This window comes from Thalassophryne amazonica, chromosome 14 (assembly GCF_902500255.1).
Source record: "Thalassophryne amazonica chromosome 14, fThaAma1.1, whole genome shotgun sequence".
Taxonomy (NCBI): domain Eukaryota; kingdom Metazoa; phylum Chordata; class Actinopteri; order Batrachoidiformes; family Batrachoididae; genus Thalassophryne; species Thalassophryne amazonica.
In genome coordinates, this window is record NC_047116.1 from 41,747,373 (window position 1) to 41,773,917 (window position 26,545).

The 26,545-nt window shown below is 45.0% G+C and overlaps 1 protein-coding gene across 1 annotated transcript in view; it reads right to left on the reverse strand.

Annotated features, from left to right (window-relative positions):
• Window positions 1-26,545, reverse strand: part of asmt (acetylserotonin O-methyltransferase) — a 52,473-nt gene that overhangs the window by 15,208 nt on the left and 10,720 nt on the right. The window contains exons 2-5 of the mRNA XM_034186231.1: window positions 25,798-25,972; window positions 25,434-25,563; window positions 21,390-21,458; window positions 17,758-17,876 (exon numbers count right to left, since the gene is read on the reverse strand). Of these exons, the coding sequence (XP_034042122.1) occupies window positions 17,758-17,876; window positions 21,390-21,458; window positions 25,434-25,563; window positions 25,798-25,972 (493 nt within the window). The remainder of the gene's footprint in view (window positions 1-17,757; window positions 17,877-21,389; window positions 21,459-25,433; window positions 25,564-25,797; window positions 25,973-26,545) is intronic.

A 26,545-nucleotide genomic window follows, 5' to 3' on the forward strand; every position in this document is an offset into this window, starting at 1 on the left:
ATTATCACAACATTAAATTGTTACCTTTTGGCTTACTCACTGTCCGTTCATTTGCGCCCCCTGTTGTGGGTCCGTGCTACGACACCTTCCCAACATAATGTTTTAAAAGCATATTTACAATATGCATGGCTTCAACTATGCATCAACTCCGTTTCTGTTGAATGTCAATGTCAAATTTATTTATATAGCACATTTAATACAGAAAAACTGCCCAAAGTGCTGGACACACCCAAGAATAATAATAATAATAATAATAAAAACACAGCAGGAACAAAATGGCTAAAATGATAATCACAACCAAATCAGGAATCGGCTAGCTTGAGTCGAAAGCCAGAGCAAACAAATGAGTTTTTAACCAAGACTTAAGATGTTTAAAGACGGGGCCATACGGACATTCGAAGGAAGCCTGTTCCAGAGTCTCGGAGCCGCCACTGAAAATGCACGGTCTCCCCTGGTTTTCAGCCGGGATCTCGGCACTTCCAAAGTCAGTTGATTGGCCAATCTCATGTTTCGACCTGGAGCATGAACCGACAGAAGCTCGGAGAGGTAAGACGGAGCCAATCCATTTAAACATTTAAAAACCAACAACCACAATTTGAAATGAATCCTGTAACTGACTGGAGGCCAGTGCAGAGAGGCCAGTACAGGAGTTATGTGGTCCCACTTTCTGGTGCCCGTAAGCAACCGTGCTGCAGCTTTTTGGACCAATTGCAGACGGTGAATGGACATTTGATCTAGCCCACAATACAGGGAGTTACAGTAGTCCAAACGACAGGTGACAAAAGCATTAATCACTCTCTCCAAGTCAGCCCGGGGCAAATAGGATTTAACTTTACCCAAGAGACGAAGCTGAAAAAAGCTAGACTTGATTACAGAGTTAATTTGCTTTTCAAATTTAAAAGAACTGTCAAAGACAGCACCAAGATTCCTTACAGATGGGTGGGAGTGGTTACTCAGTGAGCCCAGAGCAGTGGCATCAAATGAGTTCCCAAATACCACAATCTCAGTTTTAGAGTCATTCAGATTAAGACAGTTATGGGTCAACCAGTCCTTCACTTCCTTCAAACAATTATTCAAAAGTTTAAAATTGTCTCTGCCCGGGTACAGCGAAAGATAAATTTGCAGATCATCTGCAAAGCAGTGAAAAGGAATATTATATTTTCTAAAAACTGACCCAAGTGGCAGCATATACAGAGAAAACAACAAAGGGCCCAAAATGGAACCCTGTGGTACTCCGCATTTTAGTGGGGCAACGTCAGACGAATAAGGGCCAAGGTGCACAACAAATGACCGATTTTCCAAAAAGGATGTAAACCAACATAAGGCAGTACCTTTAATGCCAACATGGTTTTCAAGGCTCGACAACAGAATTTTATGGTCAACTGTGTCAAACGCTGCTGTTAAATCTAAAAGAATTAAAACAATAGAATGACCAGAATCAACAGTTAAAATTAAATCATTGACCAGAATCAACAGTTAAAATTAAATCATTAAAAACTCTTAAAAGTGCAGTTTCAGTGCTATGGCGCAACTTAAAACCAGATTGAAATTTTTCAAAAATGCCATGGTGCATGTGATACTCTTCTTACTGACCAGTCATGTAGCCAATAGGTTTTTCACCTATGTTTTCCTCCTGCCAATGAGAATCCACATTTGAAGACATTTTAAAGATATTATTATTATTATTATTATTATTATTATTCTATTGAGGATGACTATTTTTAACAACTAAAACACAGCCAGCTGTGATGATATTGCTTGAAGTGTTTGAACTTAACAACTACAATGAACACTAATTAAGTGCCAGATTGTGTGGGCCTTTGCCCCTGTCCACTGCCTGTAGAACAGTGCACCAGACCCTTTACTCTGTTGCTGTGGGTGGTCAACCCGCATGGCGGTGACACCATGTTGTTTTTTTTAAGTTGAGCCCTACTGAGACCCATGGCTGTAGACAAGGCCACCTGCAAGCTCCCACCCGAGGACCTGACTCCAGGAGGAGGCCCCAGTCTCCCTAATCCAGGCAAGGTAACTATTATTTTGTCAATAATGAAGGGTCTTTTTGAATCGCCCTTTTGTCTATGTCCTCACTTGGGACAAATTCTCCAAGGGTGAACCTACCAAGAGCTAATGCTCTATACAACATAGCTCCCAGGAACACTGGAGCACAGAAACCCTACCACCATGATAAGATGTCAATCCAAGAAGTGGTCATTAATGGGATTTCAAGGAGGAGTCAGGGACTGGAGGTGTCTAGTTTGGTGACCTCAGGACTACACTCCACTTTTTTGCAGATCATTCCCCTTACCAAAAAGTAGTATATGCAAGTATGTTTCAAGTATACCTCTAGTTTACTTTTTATATACTTATCAGTACTATTTTTTTGGTAAGGGTCAATTTCAATTTATTTTCATTTATATAGCACCAAATTACAACAAGGTTGCCTCAAGGTGCTTCATACAAGTAAGGTCTAACCTTACCAACTCCCAGAGCAACAGTGGTAAGGAAAAACTCCCTCTGAGGAAGAAACCTCAAGCAGACCAGTCTCAAAGGGGTGACCCTCTGCTTGGGCCATGCTACAGGCACAAATCACAAAACAATTCACAAAACAACCATACAGAAAATGTTGCTGGTGCACAGGACGGTTTCTGGAACAGATACCACACCCATCTCTGGATGGATGTGGTTCTGTTGGCTTCATCCCACAGTGACTGCCAATGTGCACTGGGCAGGTTTGAGGCTGATTGTGAAACAACTGGGATAAGGATCGGCACCTCCAAATCTGAGACCATGGACCTTTGTTGGAAAAGGATGGATTGTCCCCTCTAGGTCAAGGGAGAGTTTCCACCCCAAGTAAGTTCAAATATCTCAGTGTCTTGTTCACAAATGGGGTAAGTTGGAGCATGATATCGACAGGTGGATTGGAGCAAATGGTTTACCAAACAGCGGCAGTGAAGAAAAACCTGAACCAGAAGAGAAGGCTCTCAATTTACCAGTTAATTAATGCTCCAATCCTCAACTCAGCCCAGTCTCATGTTTTGTGTGTGTGTGTGTGTGTGTGCTCCCGTGATGAAATGAGATAAATTTTTTTGACGGGTTTTTTTTTTTAAGTCACTAATACTAACCCTACTCCTACCCCCAACCCTAATCTTACTCCTTCCCCCCACCCTAACCATAACCACCCCGCTTCACTTTTACGAGGTCTGTCCATAAAGTATCGTACCTTTTTATTATTTTTTTTTAACTATATGGATTTGATTCATATGTTTTCACGTCAGACAAGCTTGAACCCTTGTGCGCATGCGTGAGTTTTTCCACGCCTGTCGGTGACGTCATTCGCCTGTGAGCACGCCTTGTGGAAGGAGTGGTCCCGCCCCCTCGTCGGATTTTCATTGTCTGGAAATGGCGGAATGATTTGGGGTTTTTTTCCATCAGAATTTTTTCAGAAGCTGTTAGAGACTGGCACCTGGAAACCATTTGAAAAATTTATCTGGCTTTCGGTGAAAATTTTACGGGCTTCACAGAGAATAAGGTCTGTTAGTACAGCTTTATGGACCCCTTTAAGGACGCTCAGCGCGCCGTGCTCCGAGCTGCGACGACACGGCACAAGCCACTGGACCATTTCTGAGCTGATGGCTCTGTGGATATGAGCCCGCTGTGTGCTCTTTCTCTGGTTATCACAAGAGCTGGACATCAGCCATTTTCCGGCAGATTTCACTTTTAACGAGATTTTGTCATGGAAAGCCGCGCGGAGGCTTCGCGCGTCACGACCGATTCGCTTTGGAAGCGAGACAAAGGAACACCTCCGTTTCGGCATGTCAGAGGACAAGTTTGGACATGTCCAGCTCTCCACAATTTCACTGATACTTACTGGACTGGTAAGCATTGAAAGCCGAGATAGACATGTCCAAACTTGTCCTCTGACACGCCGAAACGGAGGTGTTCCTTTGTGTTGCTTCCAAAGCGAATCGGTCGTGACATGCAAAGCCTCCGCGCGGCTTTCCATGACAAAATCTCTTGTTAAAAGTGAAATCTGCCGGAAAATGGCTGATGTCCAGCTCTTGTGATAACCAGAGAAAGAGCACACGACGGTCTCGTATCCACAGAGCCATCAGCTCAGAAATAGTCCGGTGGCTTGTGCCGTGTCGTCGCAGCTCGGAGCGCAGCGCGCTGAGCGTCCTTAAAGGGGTCCATAAAGCTGTACTAACAGACCTTATTCTCTGTGAAGCCCGTAAAATTTTCACCGAAAGCCAGATAAATTTTTCGAATAGTTTCCAGGTGCCAGTCTTTAACAGCTTCTGAAAACATTCTGATGGAAAAAAAACCCCCAAATCATTCCGCCATTTCCAGACAATATCATGGAATGAATTAGAATTAATTTGTGCTACCGTGACGAAAATAAGGTGGTTTCATCACAATATCACAAACAAATAGATTAATGCATATGAATCACGACATGCCATGAGACTGGCAGGCTCGGGGAGTAACGGAATACATGTAACGGCGTTACGTAATTAGGATACAAAAAAAGGTAACTGTATTCCGCTACAGTTACAGAAAAAAAGACGTATTCAGATTACAGGTATATTTAGTAAAAATGGGAATTAGTTCGCAGGATTACAATTTTAATGCATTTTATGATATTATCCAGGGTTCTAGCTAGTGCAAACTTGCGTTACGGCCCGTTACGCTATAATTTTGGACCGTTACGCTTATTTTCAATACAGCGTCTGTAATCAACCGTTTCTGCAGCGCGACTCCAATTTGAAGTGTGAATCGAAGCAATGCTTTGATTCAATGGCTCGTGGCTCTTTGATTCACTGCTCTTCAGAAGTGGTAAGTCCGCTTCTTAACCCCTCTGAAAGCCATTAAAAAATCACGAGTCACTTTTGTGTGGATTAAAGTCACTAACTGGTACTCTGGTCTTGTTGCAGTCGAGAAACGAGAATCGTCCTCCGTTTTGTCACAGCTTCAAACGCTGCGCGGCTCTCTGAATGAATAATGCTCGGAATTAATCATTTTAAAACGAATCGCTGCTTTAAATAAAATGACACCTCTTACAAACGTTGCAATACAGACAGCAAACTACAATAGACTAAAACATTTTTTCCTCCCAAAATGAGACGTCCAGCATTCTTTATGAACCTGACCTGCAGCACATCTGCAAGAGCTGCAGCTCATAGGTATGGAAATACATTCATGCCAGTAATAATGTCTAAAAAGAAATGCTTTTGACAAAAACTAACAGATTTTATTTCTGTTTATGTCCAGAGATCAAGGATCCACCATGTAGAGTTTATTATGTCCAGAGTTTATGGATCCAGTAACCAATTTCATATTTATTTACTTTAAGACTCAATAAAATGTTGCTCAATTTCAATTTAATCAGCTTATAAAGCGCCAAATTACAACAAAACCCGTCTCAAGGTGCCTCACACAGAACAGTTCAACATAAAAAAAATTAAAAAATAAATAAAAATTAAAAAAATTCAAATACCTAATTAAAAACAGAAGTAAAAGAATAAAACATAACAAAATAAAAACTACTCATAAGAGAATAAAAATAGGTTTTAAGTCTTGACTTAAAAATGTCCACGGACTCCGACTGCCTCACTGAGGGCCATGTTCTGGCTAACACAGAATGAGATTGCAAGTGACAATGTTGTGAAAGTGTAGGTACACGGACCCACAACAGGGGGCGCAATGAACGGACAATGGAAAAAGGTAAGAACAAGTTTTACTGTTGTGAAATTAGCACAACTGATACAATAATTCACAATTTGGAGGTGTAAGCCGAAATCTGCTGGTGTCTTGTGGGCAGGCCCGAAGGTAGGAGACGTCCGTCCTAGTCGAACCGGAACCACCCAGATTTCCTCTGCCACCGAAACCCAGAAGTACTGGAACCGCCAAGTCCCGAATTCCCAGGTGGCCACTGCCTTCGCTCGTCGGATCCGGTACTGCTGGCGGGAAAGAACACAAACACACAGGTTGGGATGCGACCGCACCCAGTAGATGAGAGGGGCAAGCCGCCTCCACCTCTTGTCACAATAAGCAGGAAGGTGAGTACTTATCCGATCACTCGGCTTTCGGTAGTCAGCTGTCCTGAAAGGTTTAACAAGTATTATAGGATTATACTTAAAGAAGCTGCAGAGAAGATTACCTTAGGCTCAAGGCGATATCTCGGCACTGAGGTGGAGACGCTGTCCTGCTGATATACCTCCGTCCTGAGTGCAGTCAGCTGTGTCCAGTAATGGGTGACAGCTGTCACCCTGGCAGCCTTCGTCGGCGGCAGCGCCCTCTGGTGCCTGGAGCCCGCACTCCAGGCAGGGCGCCCTCTGGTGGTGGTGGGCCAGCAGTACCTCCTCTTCAGCGGCCCACACAACAGGACCCCCCCCCTCAACGGGCGCCTCCTGGCGCACGACCGGGCTTGTCCGGATGGCGTCGGTAGAAGTCGGCCAGGAGGGCCGGGTCCAGGATGAAGCCCTTCTTCACCCAGGAGCGCTCCTCGGGGCCGTACCCCTCCCAGTCCACCAGGTACTGAAAACCCCGGCCCATTCGACGGACATCGAGGAGCCGGCGCACGGTCCAAGCCGGTTCCCCGTCGATGATCCGGGCAGGAGGTGGTGCCGGACCCGGGGTGCAGAGGGGTGAGGTGTGATGGGGTTTTATCCGGGAGACGTGAAACACTGGGTGAATCCGCAGTGAGGCCGGAAGCTGAAGCCTCACTGCGGCGGGATTGATGACTTTGAGGACCTTGAAGGGACCGATGTATCGTTCTTGGAGCTTGGGGGAGTCCACTTGAAGGGGAATGTCCTTGGTGGACAACCACACTTCCTGCCCAGGACGATACGTGGGAGCCGGGGCCCGTCGCCGGTCTGCATGTTTCTTCGCCCTCGTCCGGGCCTTCAACAAAGCAGAGCGGGCAGCACGCCACACCCGACGGCACTTCCGTAGGTGGGCCTGGACCGAGGGCACACCGACCTCTCCCTCGACCACCGGAAACAAGGGGGGCTGATACCCCAAGCACACCTCAAACGGGGAGAGGCCGGTGGCTGATGACACTTGGCTGTTGTGGGCGTACTCGATCCAGGCCAGGTGGGTACTCCAGGCCGTCGGGTGCGCGGCTGTCACACAGCGTAGTGTCTGCTCCAATTCTTGGTTGGCCCGCTCTGCTTGCCCGTTGGTCTGGGGGTGGTACCCGGACGAAAGGCTGACCGAGGCCCCCAGTTCCCGGCAGAAGCTCCTCCAGACATGTGAGGTGAACTGGGGACCGCGATCGGAGACGATGTCTGATGGTATGCCATGCAGACGGACGACGTGGTGGACCAGGAGGTCCGCTGTCTCCTGGGCCGTAGGGAGCTTCGGGAGGGCCACGAAGTGGGCCGCCTTGGAGAAACGGTCCACTATCGTGAAGACGACGGTGTTTCCCTGGGACGGCGGGAGACCCGTGACGAAGTCCAGGCCGATGTGGGACCAGGGGCGATGAGGCACGGGCAGTGGCTGTAGCTGCCCTGAGGTCTTCTGGTGATTGGCCTTGCCCCTGGCGCAGGTGGTACAAGCCTGGACGTAGTCCCGGACGTCGGTCTCCAGGGATGCCCACCAGAAGCGTTGCCGGACGACTGCCACGGTCCTTCGCACCCCTGGGTGACAGGAGAGCTTAGAACCGTGACAGAAGTCTACGACTGCGGCCCTGGCCTCTGGTGGGACGTATAGTTTGTTCTTTGGTCCGTTTCCGGGGTCCGGGACACGGGTCAGGGCCTCCCGGATGGTCTTCTCCACGTCCCAGGTGAGGGCGGCCACGATAGCGGACTCCGGGATGATGGGATCCGGGGGATCCGACGGTTTCCGTTCTGACCTCCTCTTCGTGCACCCGGGACAATGCATCCGATCGCTGGTTCTTGGTCCCGGGGCGGTAGGTAATCCGGAAGTCAAAACGGCCAAAGAACAATGACCAGCGGGCTTGCCTGGGGTTCAGACGCTTAGCGGTCCTGATGTACTCCAGGTTCCGATGGTCAGTGAAAACCGTGAATGGCACGGCTGTTCCCTCCAACAGATGTCTCCACTCTTCGAGGGCCTCTTTCACAGCAAGGAGTTCCCGATTGCCGACGTCATAATTCCGTTCAGCGGGGGTCAACCTGCGAGAAAAATAGGCACACGGGTGAAGGACCTTATCGGTCTTCCCGCTCTGGGAGAGCACCGCTCCTATCCCTGAGTCCGAGGCATCCACTTCAACCACTAACTGGCGGCTAGGATCGGGCTGCACCAGAACTGGTGCAGACGAGAAGCGCCGTTTCAACTCCTTGAACGCGGCCTCGCACCGGTCCGACCAGGTGAAGGGAACTTTTGGAGAGGTCAGGGCTGTCAGGGGGCTAACTACCTGACTGTAGCCCTTAATGAACCTCCTGTAGAAATTAGCGAAGCCGAGGAACTGTTGCAGCTTCCTACGGCTAGTGGGTTGGGGCCAATCTCTCACCGCCGCAACCTTGGCCGGATCCGGGGCGACGGAGTTAGAGGAGATGATAAACCCCAGGAAGGACAAAGAAGTGCGGTGGAACTCACACTTCTCGCCCTTCACAAACAGACGGTTCTCCAACAACCGCTGCAGGACCTGACGGACATGCCGGACATGAGTCTCAGGATCCGGGGAAAGATGAGTATATCGTCTAGATATACGAAGACGAACCGGTGCAGGAAGTCCCGCAAGACATCGTTTACCAACGCTTGGAAGGTCGCGGGAGCATTAGTGAGACCGAACGGCATGACCAGGTACTCAAAATGACCTAAGGGGGTGTTAAATGCCGTCTTCCATTCGTCTCCCTTCCGAATCCGAACCAAATGATACGCATTCCTAAGATCCAGCTTGGTGAAAATCTTGGCTCCATGCAAGGGGGTGAACACTGAATCCAACAAGGGCAACGGGTATCGGTTGCGAACCGTGATCTCGTTCAACCCCCTGTAATCAATGCATGGACGAAGTCCGCCATCTTTTTTACCCACAAAAAAGAAACCTGCGCCCATCGGTGAGGTGGAATTCCGGATCAACCCGGCGGCTAATGAGTCCCGGATGTAGGTCTCCATTGATTCGCGTTCCGGCCGTGAGAGGTTGTACAGCCTACTGGACGGGAACTCACTGCCTGGAACCAAATCAATGGCACAATCGTACGGGCGGTGGGGAGGAAGCGTGAGAGCCAGATCCTTGCTGAACACGTCAGCGAGGTCATGGTACTCCGCTGGCACCGCCGTCAGATTGGGCGGGACTCGGACCTCCTCCTTAGCGTGGGAGCCGGGAGGAACCGAGGAACCGAGACACTCCCGATGGCAGGTTTCGCTCCACTGCACCACTACCCCGGACGGCCAATCAATCCGGGGATTGTGCTTAAGCATCCATGGAAACCCTAAAACCACACGGGAGGTGGCCTGAGTCACGAAGAACTCGATCACCTCCCGGTGGTTACCTGACACCACCAGGGTTACTGGAGGTGTCTTGTGTGTGATTGGTGGGAGTAGGGAGCCATCTAGTGCTCGAACCTGCACAGGCGAGGTAAGAGCCACCAGAGGGAGCCCTATCTCCCTGGCCCATCTGCTGTCAAGCAGATTCCCCTCAGAGCCCGTGTCCACCAGTGCTGGGGCCTTCAGGGTTGAATCCTCATACAGGATTGTGACTGGGAGTCGTGTAGCAATGTGGGTGTGTCCCACGTGAATGTTTTGGCCCACCCCTGGCCCAGTCTCTAAGGGCGGGCGTTTGGCGTTTGACCGCTCGGGGCAGTCTCTCACATGGTGCTCTATTGAACCACAAACAAGACACGCTCCGTGGGTCCATCTCCTCTGTGCATCTGGTGCCCTAAATGTTGCCCTACTCGTGTCCCTAGCTTCGTCAGTAGGGGGAGCTGTGACCCCACGGAGCGCAGGAACAGAGGAGCGTGGGGAGGGCGGAGCTCGATCGGACCCGGAAGGGAGAGGGACGACGCGTGCCTGGCCACGCCCTTCGCCTCGTTCCCGGCGGCGTTCTTCTAACCGGTTGTCGAGTCGTATGACTAGATCAATGAGCCCATCCAAATCCCGTGGTTCGTCCTTAGCTACCAGGTGTTCTTTTAGGACCAGAGACAGTCCGTTTACAAAGGCAGCGCGGAGGGCAGTGCTATTCCAGCCGGATCTCGCTGCCGCGATGCGGAAGGCGACTGCATAGGCAGCTGCGCTCCGACGCCCCTGTCGTATGGACAGTAGTGCGGTTGAAGCGGACTCTCCTCTGTTGGGATGATCGAATACCGTTCTGAGCTCCCGTACAAACCCATCGTATGTATGAAGGAGCCGTGAGCTCTGCTCCCAGAGCGCTGTAGCCCAAGCGCGTGCCTCCCCGCGAAGCAGATTTATCACATAAGCTACTTTGCTAGCATCAGTCGCGTACATTACGGGACGCTGTGCGAAGACGAGCGAACACTGCATCAGAAAAATCCGCGCACGTCTCCACACAGCCTCCGTACGGTTCTGGAGGGCTTATGTATGCTTCTGGGGACGGAGGGAGGGACCGTTGAACGACCAGTGGAACGTTACTTTCACGCGCAGGGTCCTCGGGAGGGAGAGCCGCAGCGGCGCCCGAAGGGCGTGCCTCCACTTGTGCGGCGAGAGCCTCCACCCTGCGGTTTAGGAGAACGTGTTGCTCGGTCATTAAATCGATCCGAGAGGTGAAAGCGGTGAGGATCCGCTGCAACTCACCGATTACCCCTCCCGAGGCCTCCACCGCGCCTTGGTCTTCCATTGGCCGTTCAACAGCCAGTTGACGCCCCTCGGGATCCATGACGCTGGCCGAGATATCCTGTTGTGAAAGTGTAGGTACACGGACCCACAACAGGGGGCGCAATGAACGGACAATGGAAAAAGGTAAGAACAAGTTTTACTGTTGTGAAATTAGCACAACTGATACAATAATTCACAATTTGGAGGTGTAAGCCGAAATCTGCTGGTGTCTTGTGGGCAGGCCCGAAGGTAGGAGACGTCCGTCCTAGTCGAACCGGAACCACCCAGATTTCCTCTGCCACCGAAACCCAGAAGTACTGGAACCGCCAAGTCCCGAATTCCCAGGTGGCCACTGCCTTCGCTCGTCGGATCCGGTACTGCTGGCGGGAAAGAACACAAACACACAGGTTGGGATGCGACCGCACCCAGTAGATGAGAGGGGCAAGCCGCCTCCACCTCTTGTCACAATAAGCAGGAAGGTGAGTACTTATCCGATCACTCGGCTTTCGGTAGTCAGCTGTCCTGAAAGGTTTAACAAGTATTATAGGATTATACTTAAAGAAGCTGCAGAGAAGATTACCTTAGGCTCAAGGCGATATCTCGGCACTGAGGTGGAGACGCTGTCCTGCTGATATACCTCCGTCCTGAGTGCAGTCAGCTGTGTCCAGTAATGGGTGACAGCTGTCACCCTGGCAGCCTTCGTCGGCGGCAGCGCCCTCTGGTGCCTGGAGCCCGCACTCCAGGCAGGGCGCCCTCTGGTGGTGGTGGGCCAGCAGTACCTCCTCTTCAGCGGCCCACACAACAGACAAAGTGACAAGAAGAACCAAAACCACTTACTTATGGAAGGAAATAGTCTCCCTTGTTCCTGTGTTTGTGGCTTTGCCAACATGTGCAGCTTTCCGGCATATTCCACCTGTTTCTTGAACTTCTATGCACGCAAATCACTAACTTGCCCGGAATTAAAATGGCGATCACGCCTCCTTACTGACAGTATTTACTTAATGGTTTTCATTATGCTTTTGTTCTTATTTTGAAAGTTCAATAAGTGGACTGATATGTTAAACATGGTGCGAATGCCATGTGAAAGACTAAGATAATTTTATGTTTACTGAACAAGTAGCAGAATTTTTTTGTTTGTTTTGTTATTGTTCTACAAGCCACTTTTAATTACAAATTCATCCACCCACCACCTGAGTTTTCATTATCCTTCATTTGTTTGGCATTTTTGTTGATAATTTAGTAGCTGAACACTGGGTGTGTTTAAAACAATATTGTGGCGCTCTTAATTCATAATGTGAAGTAAAACAGAGCATGCCATGTAAAAGAAACAGTTTTATTTTTGCTTAATAAACTGTACTATGTGGTCAAGACTATTTATATTTAGTTTCTTTTGTCTGTATTAGCATATTTGATATTGGAGTAATCCAGAAGTAATTGAAAGTAATCAAATTACATTACTTTAATATTATGGTACTTGCATTATGTTACTGACTATATTTTTCAACAGGTAACTAGTAACTGTATCGGAATACATTTTTAAAGTAACCTTCCCAACCCTGGAGACTGGGTTGCCTCAACTATGATATGAGGTTTGGGTAATGAGAGAAAGAATAAGGTCACGTGTACAAGGGTAGAAATGAGATTCATCCATGAGGTATCTACACTCCGGGACAAGGTGAGAAGCTCAATAATCCAGATTCGATTCAGAGTAGAGCCACTGCTTCTTCTCATCAAAAGGAGCCAGCTGAGGTGGTTTGGGCATCTGATGAGAATGTCGCCTGGTCGTCTCCCTAGGGAGGTCTTCCAGGCATGCCCAAGTAGGAGGAGGCCACCGGGGAAGACCTAAGACACACTGGGGAGATTATATTTCCCAGCAGGCTTCTCAGGACCCCCAGGAAGAGTTAGAAGACTTGGTAGTACAAGTATTGAATTGACCTCAGTACCATTAGATTCCCAAAATTAAATGACTTGTTGTTTCAAGGGGGAAAATCTGATCAGGACATCGCTAGCTGTAACGATCTTGTTATGTGTCGGACGCAGCTCGGAGAACCGACCAGCGTTTGAAGGACCCAGTATGAAATAAGCAGAGCACGATACAAAGGCTAACTGAATTTAATACATAACAGTGATGTGATACAAAACAACAAAAGAATGTGCGGTCTGGCGTGGTGGTGATACGGTGCGCTCCCAGCAGCGCTAACGGTCCGGAGCCAGAAGCCGTTCGGACCCAAGGACCCCGCCGACACCCCCCAGGTGGCCGCAACAAACCGAGTCTGTGAAAGAAGGAACCATTATGTGAGTCCACACTCTACACACAGAGAGACCACTCAAAGGTGTACATAAACAGCAAACACTTCCTGGCTTAATTACTAATCAGCTTCCCAACCTGCAGGCATGGAACATCCAGTTCACAAAACTCCACTGCAGTGGAAGCCGATACATGACTAACGTACAGCTCAATATAATAAGGTGTGAGGGACACCACATTTACTGACTGTATAAACGTTAGTCACAAAATCTAACGTACCTCAGGAAGTGTGCTGACGAGCGTGAGACCTCACCCCCTCCTCTTTCACAGACCGTGCATCAAACCCTGGACGTTCTCTGCATCCACTGATGATGAGATGGCTCCCGAGACGACGATCTCACCCGTCTGGTCACAAGGTCGAGTCTCTGGCAAATACACACTGTATACTCCAGTCTTAAATGCCACCATGTTCCAATCCATATAGATGCACCACAGCTGTGAGTCCTGACGAGCCGCAGGTGATCAGGGTGAGGTCCTGATAACCTCAGCAACACAGCCACTCAGTCCCAAATGCAAGCCACCTGGAAGGAAAACCAAAAGACAGAAACAAAAAGGCAGCCAGGCACCCCCAGCCATACAACAGATCTGAAGGAAAAATCACCTTAAGTGTCTGTTAACCAACATGAACTGATACAGTTTAAAAATAATAAATGTTTCTTCCTTATAGTTGCTGAAAACTTACATTTCTTTTAAACAAAAAAAAATCCTTTGAAATGGTTTTAAAGGTCAGAAACAACATTCAGTGAAAGCTTACCACAGACAGACAGCTGTGTGGAAGCAAACAACTTCATCACATTTCTGATTTAGACTTTAGATGTGGACACAGACTGAATGATACGTGATTTTGAATAAAATCAGCTTCAGGTAACAGACGGCGGCCTCTCAGCAGCATTTGTGCACAGACACAGAAGATGATGTGCGGTAACGGGATGCTACTCTCGCACCCTTTGCATACCCTGCTGGGCAGGTTTTAAAATGTTAAATACAGCCGTATTCATACATAAACATGAACACATTCTCTCACACACACATACGCACACACACACACACTTAGTCCCTGCTGAGACAGCCACAGAGAAAGAGAGTGGATGTGTCCACAGGTGTGCGTGTGTGTCTTGTGGCTGCACAGCGCCCCTCTGTGTTCAGCTGTGAATGTTGAGCAAAATGAGGCTCATGCTGCAGGATAAAGTGTATAAAACATTATAACAGAAACAGGGACATTCACACTGACATTAAATTATTTCTACTAGACAAACAAGTAATTGCATTTTCTGTTCAACTTTATAAGGGCAAATGTCTCAAAATGTAACTGCTGGATTTCTTTGGATAAAATGCCAGAATATTTGAACAAAATTATTATTTAGGAGACGCAAAATGACACACTAAACTAGAGAGGCACTGCGCCTGATCCTGCCAAGGGGTGGCAGACTCTCCACTGACCCCAACTTATGTTCTAATCCTTCAGTCTACCGTTGAGGATATCAGTTGATGGCTCAAGGTGACAAACCCTCCATCCCAGTTTTCTCCAACTCTGCACTTACCAAACAAAATTTGTTTACTGAATCATAATGTCTGCCATATTACTATATAAATGTACACTCACCAGCTACTTTATTAGGTACACCTTGCTAGTACCGGGTTAGACCCCCTTTTGCCTTCAGAAGTGCCTTAATCCTTCATGGCATAGATTCAACAGGGTGTTGGAAACAGTCCTCAGAGATGTTGGTCCATATTGACATGATAGCATCACACAGTCGCTCATTCAACCAGTCTGCCCGTTCTCCTCTGACCTCAACAAGGCATTTTCCTCCACACAACTGCCACTCACTGGATTTCTTCTCTTTTTTTTGGACCATTCTCTGTAAATCCTTGAGATGCCTGCATGTGAAAATCCCAATAGATCAGCAGTTCCTGAAATACTAAGACCAGCCCCGTCTGGCACCAACATCCATGCCATATTCAAAGTCACTTAAGTCCCCTTTCTTCCCCATTCTGATGCTCAGTTTGAACTTCAGTGAGTCGTCTTCACCACGTCTAGACGGCTAAATGCATTGAGTTGCTGCCATGTTACTGGCTGAGTAACTATTTGTGTTAACCGGCAATTGAACAGGTGTACCTAATAAAGTGCCCAGTGAGTGTATTTTCATAGATAATCTCAAAATAGCCATACACAGCTGAAAAGAAAACTGTAGAATGGAAAGTGTTTTGTGGAATTTTTTTTTTTTAATAAATGTAAAAAATTATATATTTTAATTTGAGTGATGTCATGATTTATTAGAAACTATGTTTGATTAATGATTGGTGAGGAAATGTTTATTGACCTTAACTTGCTCATCCAGTGCTGTGATCTTTGCAGAATCCATCCATAAATCCCCTGATTGCAGCACTTGAGGAACTGAAGTGTCTGCTTTTTCAGACTGTGAATGACTTTCTGGACTCAGCCATTGCGAGAGTATCTATTTGTGGTGGAAGTGTTGAACCTGTTAAAACATTCACTTGACATTTCGCAGTGTGTATTTTCAATTTTTTGGGGGATTTCATTTGATATCTTGGGGCCTTGTATACGTTGGACACAAATGCTATCGCTTTAGTATGTCTTCAATTCATCCCTGTTTTCTTTTTATTGTTGTGCAAAAATAAACAAAGCAGCCTGATCCATATCTATAGGATAATAAGAGACAACTATATGTGTGTTTTGGTCCCCTTTTTGTCCAAATGGCACCTCGGAATTGAGCCAAACATGGCACACATATACTTTGACATACAGGGGAGTGCATAGGCTACTGAGTATTTTAGTAGTTGTAGCAGCTGTCTCTACCTGAGGCAGCTTTAGTTGCACCCTAACAGTTATTTGGAATCCGGGATAGGTGGGAGGTGATAGCTGTGTTGGTGAAGACGAAGTTTTCATTTCAGTCTCTGATTTGAACCCGCCCCGGAGCAGGTAATCGGCTAGTTATGCTATAAACTGAAAGATTTCACCAAAGAGCTGCAAAAGAGGACTTAAGAAGGATTTGTTCCAGCTAACTACCATGTCTTGAATTCAGTGGTGGTCCCAGTTAACCTAAAAGTAAGCTTTGATAACCGCAAATCCACTAAGTGAAAAGTGAAAAGGTAACTGTGATAATGTTAAACAAATAAACCACTAAAAGATTTACCTGAAGCTACCGCTGCCTTTTATTATATGAATTTCATTTAGACTTTTTCTTTTTCTTTTCTATAAAATCCTGAAAAAACAGACCTAAAATTTTAATGTTGAAGCATAGGGACGTTCCCAAAAAAGTTGAGCATGCAAAGATTAAATACTGATCAGAATTTAGATAATTGATTAAATGAAGACACTTAATTAAACAGTTTCCATTTAACATCCAACTTATTCACAGTACAGAAAGTATTAAACAAATTAGAAACCTTAAAAATAAAAATACCTAGAAAATTATTTTATAAATCTAAGCCATTAACTATGGCTTGACCTCTTGCTCCTCCATCTCAAAGTGACACTTGCTACCTTCGCATAATGTGTCAGTTTCATTTAGTGGGTAACCCTACGGTCATATTGGCTACAAATGATGGCAACAGACATTTGACTTTGTCGCTTGATGGGCTTGAATTCTGGCCTTGCTGTAAAAATGGAACTGATTATTTACAAGAGAAAGATATGTTAGCTGCCTTACATTATTCATTTTAAAAGCTGTATGAAGAACGCCTGTGTGTGTGTGTGTGTGTGTGTGTGTGTGTGTGTGTGTGTGTGTGTGTGTGTGTGTGTGTGTGTGTGTGTGTGTGTGTGTGTGTGTGTGTGTGTGTGTGTGTGTGTGTGTGTGTGTGTGTGTGTGTTTAATAAATGAACCTATCTGAACACACATAAATGCCACTCAGTGACTTGTGTGTTTGTCCTTAGACGCGTGTGATTTATTTCTAAAATGCCTGAAACCAGCAGGCGTCTCATGAAAGGTTTCAGGGAGAGAGCAAAAGGAAGCAACGACCAAGAAAACGTAAATAAATACAAGAGTGAACAAGCATATCATGAACTCCACAACACGGGGTCGCCAGCGTGAATAGAAATGCTGAGGAACAAGACAAGCAGAGATCAAAGAGAAAGGATCAAAACAAAATAGAAAAAAGGAAAAGAAAATACGTAAGCTTCTCTTTCATTTGTTGGTTCACACAGGGCCAAAAATAAAGAATTTTGTCTGATGAGACATCTCTCTCATTTATTCTCACATTATTCTTACTTAAAATTAAATTAGTGATAATAACAAATATAAAAACATTCCCAGACATCTCTGGGAAGGACAAAAGCAATCAGGATTCAGGATCTAAATTCTATGATTGTGATAAAAGTTCAGGCATAAGGATCAAAGCCCAGGGATTAGGATCAAAGGCCACCAATTAGAATTCAGGTACAGTATCTAAGTTCAGCAATCACAATCAAAAGTGAGGAACATGAAAAAAAAGGGATCAAGACCACAGATCAGGATCAAAGAATGTGTGAGAAGAAATCAAAGTGATGTCATCAATCAAAAAGAAACAGGAGCAAAGAACAATATAACCATAAGACCAAGTGATCTTGCCCCTATCATTTTATTTAGAGTTGTGAATTCGGAGCCGAAGGTAGTGATAAAAGTGAAAGTGGACTGCGTGTGCAGCTGAGCAGATATCTATCAGTGACCTCACAACCTTATGAAAATTAGATGTTGCCACATGACAAACACAGACTGTACCTCCAAGGTCGCAGATGACCTTAAAAGGTGAAAGGTCAAAGGCTGTGATCACATCTCTTCCACAGATGTTCCAAATGGAGTTCATCAAGTGCATAAATTTCACGACCTCCTCATCAGACCTGCACACAGAGCAAATTATTTTAGTCATTTACCAACTCTTCCGCTGATGCATTTCTGTACTGAGGCAAAACTGTAGTTTCCTGATAGGTTTTTGTAAGCTGTTGCTTCAGGGGCAAAACACGCACATGAAAACATATGGATGGGCTTGGAATGACGGGGACTTTAAGGTTCTCCTGATGGCGGCACCCTGAGACACTCTGTACACACTCTGTGCAGACACTTCTTCATTTATCTGAACTCCATCTGATATTTGAAGCCAATTGGAAAGGACGCTGTGACTTCCAGAACTTGCAAAGTGACTCATTGTGTGCCATTGTCTCCTCATAGTCTGATTGCATCGGATGTGAAAAGATGAAATGACTGTGAGGCCAAACAACAGGCTGTCAGCTTTAATTTGAGAATACTTCGAAATGCCCCCAACAACAACATCTACAGCCATTTTGGACCATGACTGAAGAGAAGTGCAGGCACGCCATATTGTACTTTAAAGTATAAGGTAAGTTATGTACATACAATATATATATATATATATATATATATACACACACACATACACACACACACGCACGCACCCTGCATCTCCAGAAAGTATTCACAGCGCTTTTATGTTATAGCCTTATTCCAAAATCAAGTAAATTAATTTTTTTCCAATCAAAATTATACTCTCAACACTCCATAATGATGACATAAAAAAGGTGTTTTTAAAATTTTTTGCAAATTTCTTAAAAAGAAAAAAGAAATCATATGTATGTAAGTATTCACACCCTTTACTCGACGCCTTGTTGATGCACCTTTGGCAGCAGTTACAGCTTCAAGTCTTCTTGAATTTGATGTTACAAGCTTGGTGCACCTATCTTTGGGCAGTTTTTCCCATTCCTCTTTGCAGCACCTCTTAAGCGCCATCAGGTTGGATGGGGAGTGTTGGTGCACAGCCATTTTCAGATCTCTCCAGAGATGTTCAATCAGATTCAGGTCTGGGCTCTGGCTGGGCCACTCAAGGACATTCACAGAGTTTTCCTGAAGCCACTTCTTTGATATTTTGGCTGTGTGCTTAGGGTCACTGTCCTGCTGAAAGATGAACAGTCATCCCAGTCTCAGGTTAAGAGCACTCTGGAGCAGGTTTTCATCCAGGATGTCTCTGTGCATTGCTGCATTCATCTTTCCCTCAATCCTTACTAGTCTTCCAGTTCTTGCTGCTGAAAAGCATCCCCACAGCATGATGGTGCCACCACCATGCTTCACTGTACGGATGGTGCCTGGTTTCTTCCAAACATGATGCCTGGCATTCACACCAAAGAGTTCAATCTTTGTCTCATCAAACCAAAGAATTTTGTTTCTCATGGTCTGAGAGTCCTTCAGGTGCCTTTTGGCAAACTCCAGGTGGGCCACCATGTGCATTTAACTAAGGAGTGGCTTCCATTTGGCCACTCTACAATACAGACCTGATTGGTGGATTGCTGCAGGAATGGTTGTCCTGCTAGAAGGTTCTCCGCTCTCCATAGAGGAATGCTGGAGCTCTAACAGAGTGACTGTCAGGTTCTTGGTCACCTCTCTGACTAAGGCCCGATCACTTAGTTTAGATGGGCGGCCAACTCTAGAAGTCCTGGTGGATCTTAATTTCTTCCATTTAGGGATGATGGAGGCCACTGTGCTTATTGGGACCTTCAAAGCAGCAGAAATGTTTCTGTACCCTTCCCCAGATTTATGCCTCAAGACAATCCTGTCTCAGAGGTCTACGGACAATTCTCCGCTCCTCTTGAAGCCTCCGCTCCTCCTCCATGACAAAAACTCCTGTAACAGTGGAATGTGCCATTCATTTCCAAACTGGACGCTGTGTTTTATCCGGGATGTCATCTGGCTAGCACAGGAATTGTGAAAAGACGTGGACATCAGCACTTTTTTGACACATTGAGACAGACGTGCGGAGGAATTCCGCGTGTCGCGGCGGTGCCGCATGGCGCACAGCAACGCCGTGATGAAGCCTCACGGGACATGTTCTGGCATGTCCAGGCACATCCACAATTTCTCGGATAATCAATCAATGGAAAAACCACCGACAGCTGTCTGAACGCCATCTCAAAGCCGTCCTGTGAGACCAAAACGGAGGTGGTTTTGTCTCACTCCAGTAGTGAATCCATCGTGACGCACGAAGCCTCCGCTCGGCTTTCCATGACAAAATCTCTTGTTAAAAGTGAAATCTGCCGGAAAATGGTTGATGTCCAGCTCTTGTGATAACCAGAGAAATTGCACACGATGGTCACAGATCCATACAGCCATCCGTTTAGAAATGAAATGGTCGCTCAGCCTGTCGATGGCGGCTTCGGAGCGCTGCGCACCACCTGTCACTCTGGGCCGTCCTTAAAGTGACAGTAACACTCCGTAATCTCTTTGAAGCCCATAAAGTTTTCACCAAAAACCATCTGAATTTCTCAAATGGTGTCCACTTTGATGTCCCTCACAGTTTCTGAAAAAATTTTGATTAAGTAAAGCGGCAGTCTCTGAGCCATTCCTAAACAATGAAAAAACGATGAGAGAGGTGGACCACTCCTCACTCAAAGCCTGCTCACAGGCGAATGACGCAACCGACAGGCGTGAAAAAACTCATGCATGCGCACGAAGGTTCAAGCTTGGCTGACGCAATCACATGTGATTCCAATCCATATGGTTTTTGAAAAAAATAATAAGGTCGGATACTTTTCTAATAGACCTCGTATTTTCTACTTTTGAATCAGACTGCAATACTCTTGGAATTGACAACATACTGATTCCAGATGCACATCTGTCTACAAACCCATCAGTTGCATTTATATGAGTCTACGGCTCATGCAGGTTGACAGGATGTCCTAAACATCTTGGGTACACCTGCATAATTTCAATGTGAGACCAGACAAATTACAAAAATAAAATAAACCATTACTGTAGACATTGGCTTAAGACTTCAAGTGTGCAAATGCCCTTTTGGGCAATTAAGCAATCAGGCACTAGTAGCAACTGGGACTTCAATGGGTGACTTTTCTCACAGAAGGTCAGTGTGCCAACCAACAAAACACCACACCCTCAGTTCCACTAGAGGTGTTGGAGATTCAGAACTTTGTTCAAAAGCACATTTGTCATCAGGATGAGAATCTTATGTTTTTACATCTTTCCTAATGAGACTGATCTGTCCCAGAGAATGAAGTGTCAACACTTAGGTAACAAGCCCATTTCTCTAAACTTTAAATTGCCATTCACCCCTGATTTAAATGATTCAAAACAGCAAATCTTTTATTTTGCTAATGTTTCACTTATTGTAGTGTTTTGACATTTTAAAAGACAAAGACAGAATCCTTTCTGAAGCATTTCAAGCCTTTTTTACAAAGCATCTTCATTTGGATCAGTGTTTTATTAACCTTGTGTGTGTGTGTGTGTGTGTGTGTGTGTGTGTGTGTGTGTGTGTGTGTGTGTGTGTGTGTGTGTGTGTGTGTGTGTGTGTGTGTGTGTGTGTGTGTGTGTGTGTGTGTGTGTGTGTGTACCTGTACAAAGCTTTAAATAGGTCCTCAGAGCTGACTCCAAATGCTTTTTCATACTGGTTTCTCCCCTCTCTAAAACATGTCAAAACAATAATATTTATAAATTTACAGCAGTCCTTGTTTCATTTGTGTTTGTTTGTTTGTTTGTTTGTCTGGCTGTTAGCAATATTACTAAAAATGTTTCCAGCCAGTCTCCAATAAACTTGAAAAATTTTCATTTCTTTTGGCTACTCCCATTTGGCAAAGCAGATCCAATATGGGTCCACATTTTGATTTGGGACATGTTTTACACTGAAAGTGGTTGCTCTTCTTGACACAACCACGAGGTACAAATAGAATGGGCATGGGTGGGTTTGTACTTCAGACATTCTTGCTGTGAGGTAAGAGTGCTAACACTGGCCCAATCAACTTGAAGGAATGATCAGCTACACTGAACAAAAATATGAACGCAACACTTTTATTTTTGCTCCCATTTTTCACGAGCTGAACTAAGACCTAAAACATGTTCTATATACACAAAAGACCTATTTCTCTTAAATATTGTTCACAAATCTGTCTAAATCTGTGTTAGAAAGTACTTCTCCTTTGCCGAGATAATCCATCCCACCTCACAGGTGTGGCATATCAAGATGCTGATTAGACAGCATGATTATTACACAGGTGTGCCTTAGGCTGGCCACTATAAAAGGCTACTCTGAAATGTTCAGTTTCTTCACACAGCGCAATGCCACAGATGTCGCAAGTTTTGAGGGAGTGTGCAATTTGCATGCTGACTGCAGGAATGTCCACCAGTGTTGTTGCCTGTGAATTGAATGTTCATTTCTCTACCATATGCTGTCTCCAAAGGTGTTTCAGAGAATTTGGCAGCACATCCAACCAGCCTCACAACTGCAGACCACGTGTACACCAGCCCAGGACCTCCACATCCAGCATGTTCACCTCCAAGATCATCTGAGACCAGCCACCCAGACAGCTGCTGCTACAATCGGTTTGAAGAACCAAAGAATTTCTACATAAACTGTCATAAACCATCTCAGGGAAGCTCATCTGCGTGGTGCGTGAATACTGATAGCAAACATTTTTAAATTTCAGGAAAATAAGTTGGGATAAAGTTTAGACATTTTCAGATTCAACAATGATGATAAAAAATACTCATATGTTTTGGGGAACAGAATTCATGTTGCGTATTTTTCAAAATGAACATTTCAGGAACACAACAAACAGCTCATTGAATTAACTTTTGTGATGTTGCTAAATATGCAAATGTAATGCTGCTGCAAAAAACAAAAAACAATTGGAGACATTGAACAAACTGAAATTAAAAATGTAAAAAATATGTTGCATTTGGAACCACTTTGGTCCCAGCTGAGGTTTTGTTTTTGTTTTTTAGACACAAAAAAAAAGCCTTAGAAAGAAAAGTGCAAATTCACATTGTTTCCCCCACACTACAAAAATAAAAGGCTTAAAGTTGAGGCCGTGGCACACTCCATTTCCTAATAAAAATGAATTTAAAAGAGTAAAAAGCATAGTAACATACTATGCCAGTATGCTTGCCCTACGAAAGGGAAAATAAGTGCATCTTAAATCTGGACTTGAAAGTCTCTACAGAATCTGTTTTATTGACGCAGGGAGATCATTCCACAGAACAGGGGCACGATAAGAGAAAGCTCTATGACCTGCAGACTTTTTATTCACCCTAGGGATACAAAGTAGTCATGCACGTAGGGTTTAATTAGGTCAGCTAAGTAGGGAGGTGCCAGTCCATGAACAAGTTTTAGGCTAGTAGTAGAACCTTAAAATCTGTTCTCACAGGGACAGGAAGCCAGTGAAAAGATGCCAAAATGGGTGTAATGTGGTCAGACTTTCTGCTTCGTGTCAAAAGTCTAGCAGCAGCATTTTGAATCAGTTGGAGAGCCCTAATGCTGGACTGCGGTAAACCAGAAAATACAACATTGCAGTAGTCCAATCTAGAAGAGACAAACACATGAATCAGGGACTCAGCAGCAGCCACAGACAGGATGAAACTTTGCTATATTTCGCAGGTGGAAGAAAGCAGTCCTTGTAATATCCCTAATGTAGAGGACAAAGGACAACACAGGGCTGTATATAGGAATGTGAAAGGGGGGGTTCAAATCCTTGAGTTGGGGGTCCAGTGGGCCGCAGGGCCCCCGGTGGGGTCGAGGGGCAACGCCCTTGTGGGGGGCTCAGGGGAGCGAAGCCCCCCGAAGCAAAAGCTTTTTGAGGATTTCGAGGGGTAAAAAGCTATATAAATTTCATTTGAAACCCAAAATGTATAATTTTAGGAAATACATTTTTATATACAAATAGTCCTTGCTTGGGATTGGATCAGTTGCCATAAGAACCACCCAGGACGAACCAAGATAACATTAATGCAAACTTTATACCCGCCTGTCGGTTGCGAATGATGCAACCGACAGGCGTGAAAAAACACACATGAGCACGAAGGTTCAAGCTTGGCTGATGCAAGCGCACATGATTCAAATCCATATAGTTTTTGCAAAAAATAAAAAGGTCAGATAGTTTTCTAACAGACCTCATATTTAGCGGTATTAATATTCGTGTTTACATTATGAATATGTACATATATGTACGGTTATGTATTAAAATAGTGGTATGTAATTTGGCGACCTTGTTTAACTCGCGAAATTAGCATAATAAATCCCACGCGAATATTTGTACCTTTACAGTATTTGCAACAGGAAGGAGAAGCTCCCTTTATTTCTCAGCTTATACATACAAACATGTTTTTACAAACCAGACAAATGTAATTGTGTGTCTACATGGGTATTTACAAGCCTACTAATCTGTTTGATATCAGAGGAGGACAGGGACCAGGGAGCAAAAATTCTCAACCCCCATGGGAAAAGTTTAGAATAGTATGTGATAGAAATAATGAATGTTTATGAGTTCAGTGGAATGTTCCATTCAACAAGGCCAAGCCAGGTTGAATGTAAGATTCAACATTAAACATTAAATATTTGTTCCATTGAAAGAATGAAAACCATTCATTATTTGTTTTATATAACAGCTAAAACAGATCCTTGTCATTTGATATTATATTCATTCAACAGAAAAGGAACTTACATTTTGGTGTTCCACTGGTGCTTAACAGTCCAACACAAACTTTAAATTGGAGTCCAAAATTGTGATGATGTAAGTTAGTAAGTTAGTCCGTCATGTTGTGCACTGACTTTGCGTACTTCCAAAAAAAAAAAAAAGACTGTGTAGTTTCTCAGTCCAGCAAAAACTCACATCAGAAATTTTCCTAGCTTTTCATCCCAACAGCTCTTCCTGCCTCCAGATGGCTTAGCGTAGTGGATTTGTTTTTATGTCGTCAATTAGATCCTTCAAATTATCGTCCGCCAACAAAACAAACTCCACTTTGTTTAGCTAAATGTTGCCCCCGGCAGTGTGAGCATACATGGTGGTTGGGGGTGCAATAGCACATATCATATAGCACCAAAATTGCATACTAAAAAGAACTATTGCATGTGGGGGTCTTAATTCAATTACTGTACAGCAAGAAATAGTTTTTAATTAGATTAGATAGAACTTTATTGATCCCTTGGGAGACTCCCTCAGGATATTGGATTAGGATAAAATAGGATATAGGATAAAATAGTATTAGAAGCACATATTTGCCCCAATTTTGATTATTTTAAAGGTTCACTGTCTTGTTCAAGGACATTCCAACACTCAGATGTTCAGTGTTTGAACCCACTAACCTGTTGGTTCACAAACCACCCACTCTGCTGACCAAGCCGGCGCTGAGCTGAGAATCATCTGTTTGTTTTGCTGTGCATTAAAGCAAATGCATTTATGCTCATGAGACACGAAAGTGAAAGGGCAAGGGAAGGGAAGGGGGTCAGCATCAATTCCTTTCCACTTAAAGCAACAGGTGCGGAAATAGCAAAGAGAAAATGGATGTGGTGTTGTTGTTGGCAAAAATGGATAAACAGGTTAGTGAATGTGCATTAAACTTTTTGTAGTGTGCAAAAAGTAACGAGCCTCTACAGGTGTACTGACCTGATGGCATCAGTCAAGTAGTGCCAACACAGGTAGATGGATTTGGAGGTGTACTGGATGGAGTGGTAGAGGGATAAAGGACTACAGCGGGTCAGGTAGACACTGGCCTGCTCTGTGTTACTGTAAAACACTGAAACAAAGTGTGTCAACTAAAATGGACAGATGACATTTAAGCTTCACCTTTAGTGTATCAACATAACATGATAGGGAAGAAAATAACCAGAAATCAACGCATTCATTGTACTTTGGTCATATTTCAGGGATGTGATGATTAACTCTAGCTTTAAATATCCCAAAATACAGATAATCATCAGTAATACAATAAGTTTTGGTGTATTAATTGTTACGTGTATTGTCCACTTACTGCGCCCGTTGCTGTGGTGTGCACTGAGCAGCTGCAGGCCGGTGCAGGCTGCCAGCAGCCTCTGGGTGCCATCCAGACTGGCTCCAACTGCCTGACAGATCTCCTCAGCCGACAGGGGGCGCTCTGCACTCAGCAACACGTCAAACACACCCAGCTCGCAGGATGTGAACAACGCCTGGATCAAAAGAAAACCACAAAACACAATGCAATCAATTGAAATAAACACAGCGTAATCTGTCTGTGTTCCACTGTCATCTCTGTACACTCTATGGCGCTAGAGTACAAGAAGTGAAAGCAAGAGGACACACATTTAAATCACTGGTTCCAACTAGTTGCGTAGGGACAGACAGTACAGCACATGCTATCTCACTGGGGCCTGGATATACAGGGGCCCGTGAATTTATCGGGACTAATTTACATTATCACAGTGAATCACACTTTTACACACACTGCACACAACACATCATGTGCATTACACAGCTGATTCCTTACCTTATAGCCTTGAAGCAGACCTATCTCTGTCACGGTTTGAAGAAGAAGAAGAGTTTCTTATTTAATGTGGGTAAATCAAATCAAATCAATTTTATTTATATAGCGCCAAATCACAACAAACAGTTGCCCCAAGGCGCTTTATATTGTAAGGCAAGGCCATACAATAATTACGGAAAAACCCCAACGGTCGAAACGACCCCCTGTGAGCAAGCACTTGGCGACAGTGGGAAGGAAAACCTCCTTCTTAACAGAACCA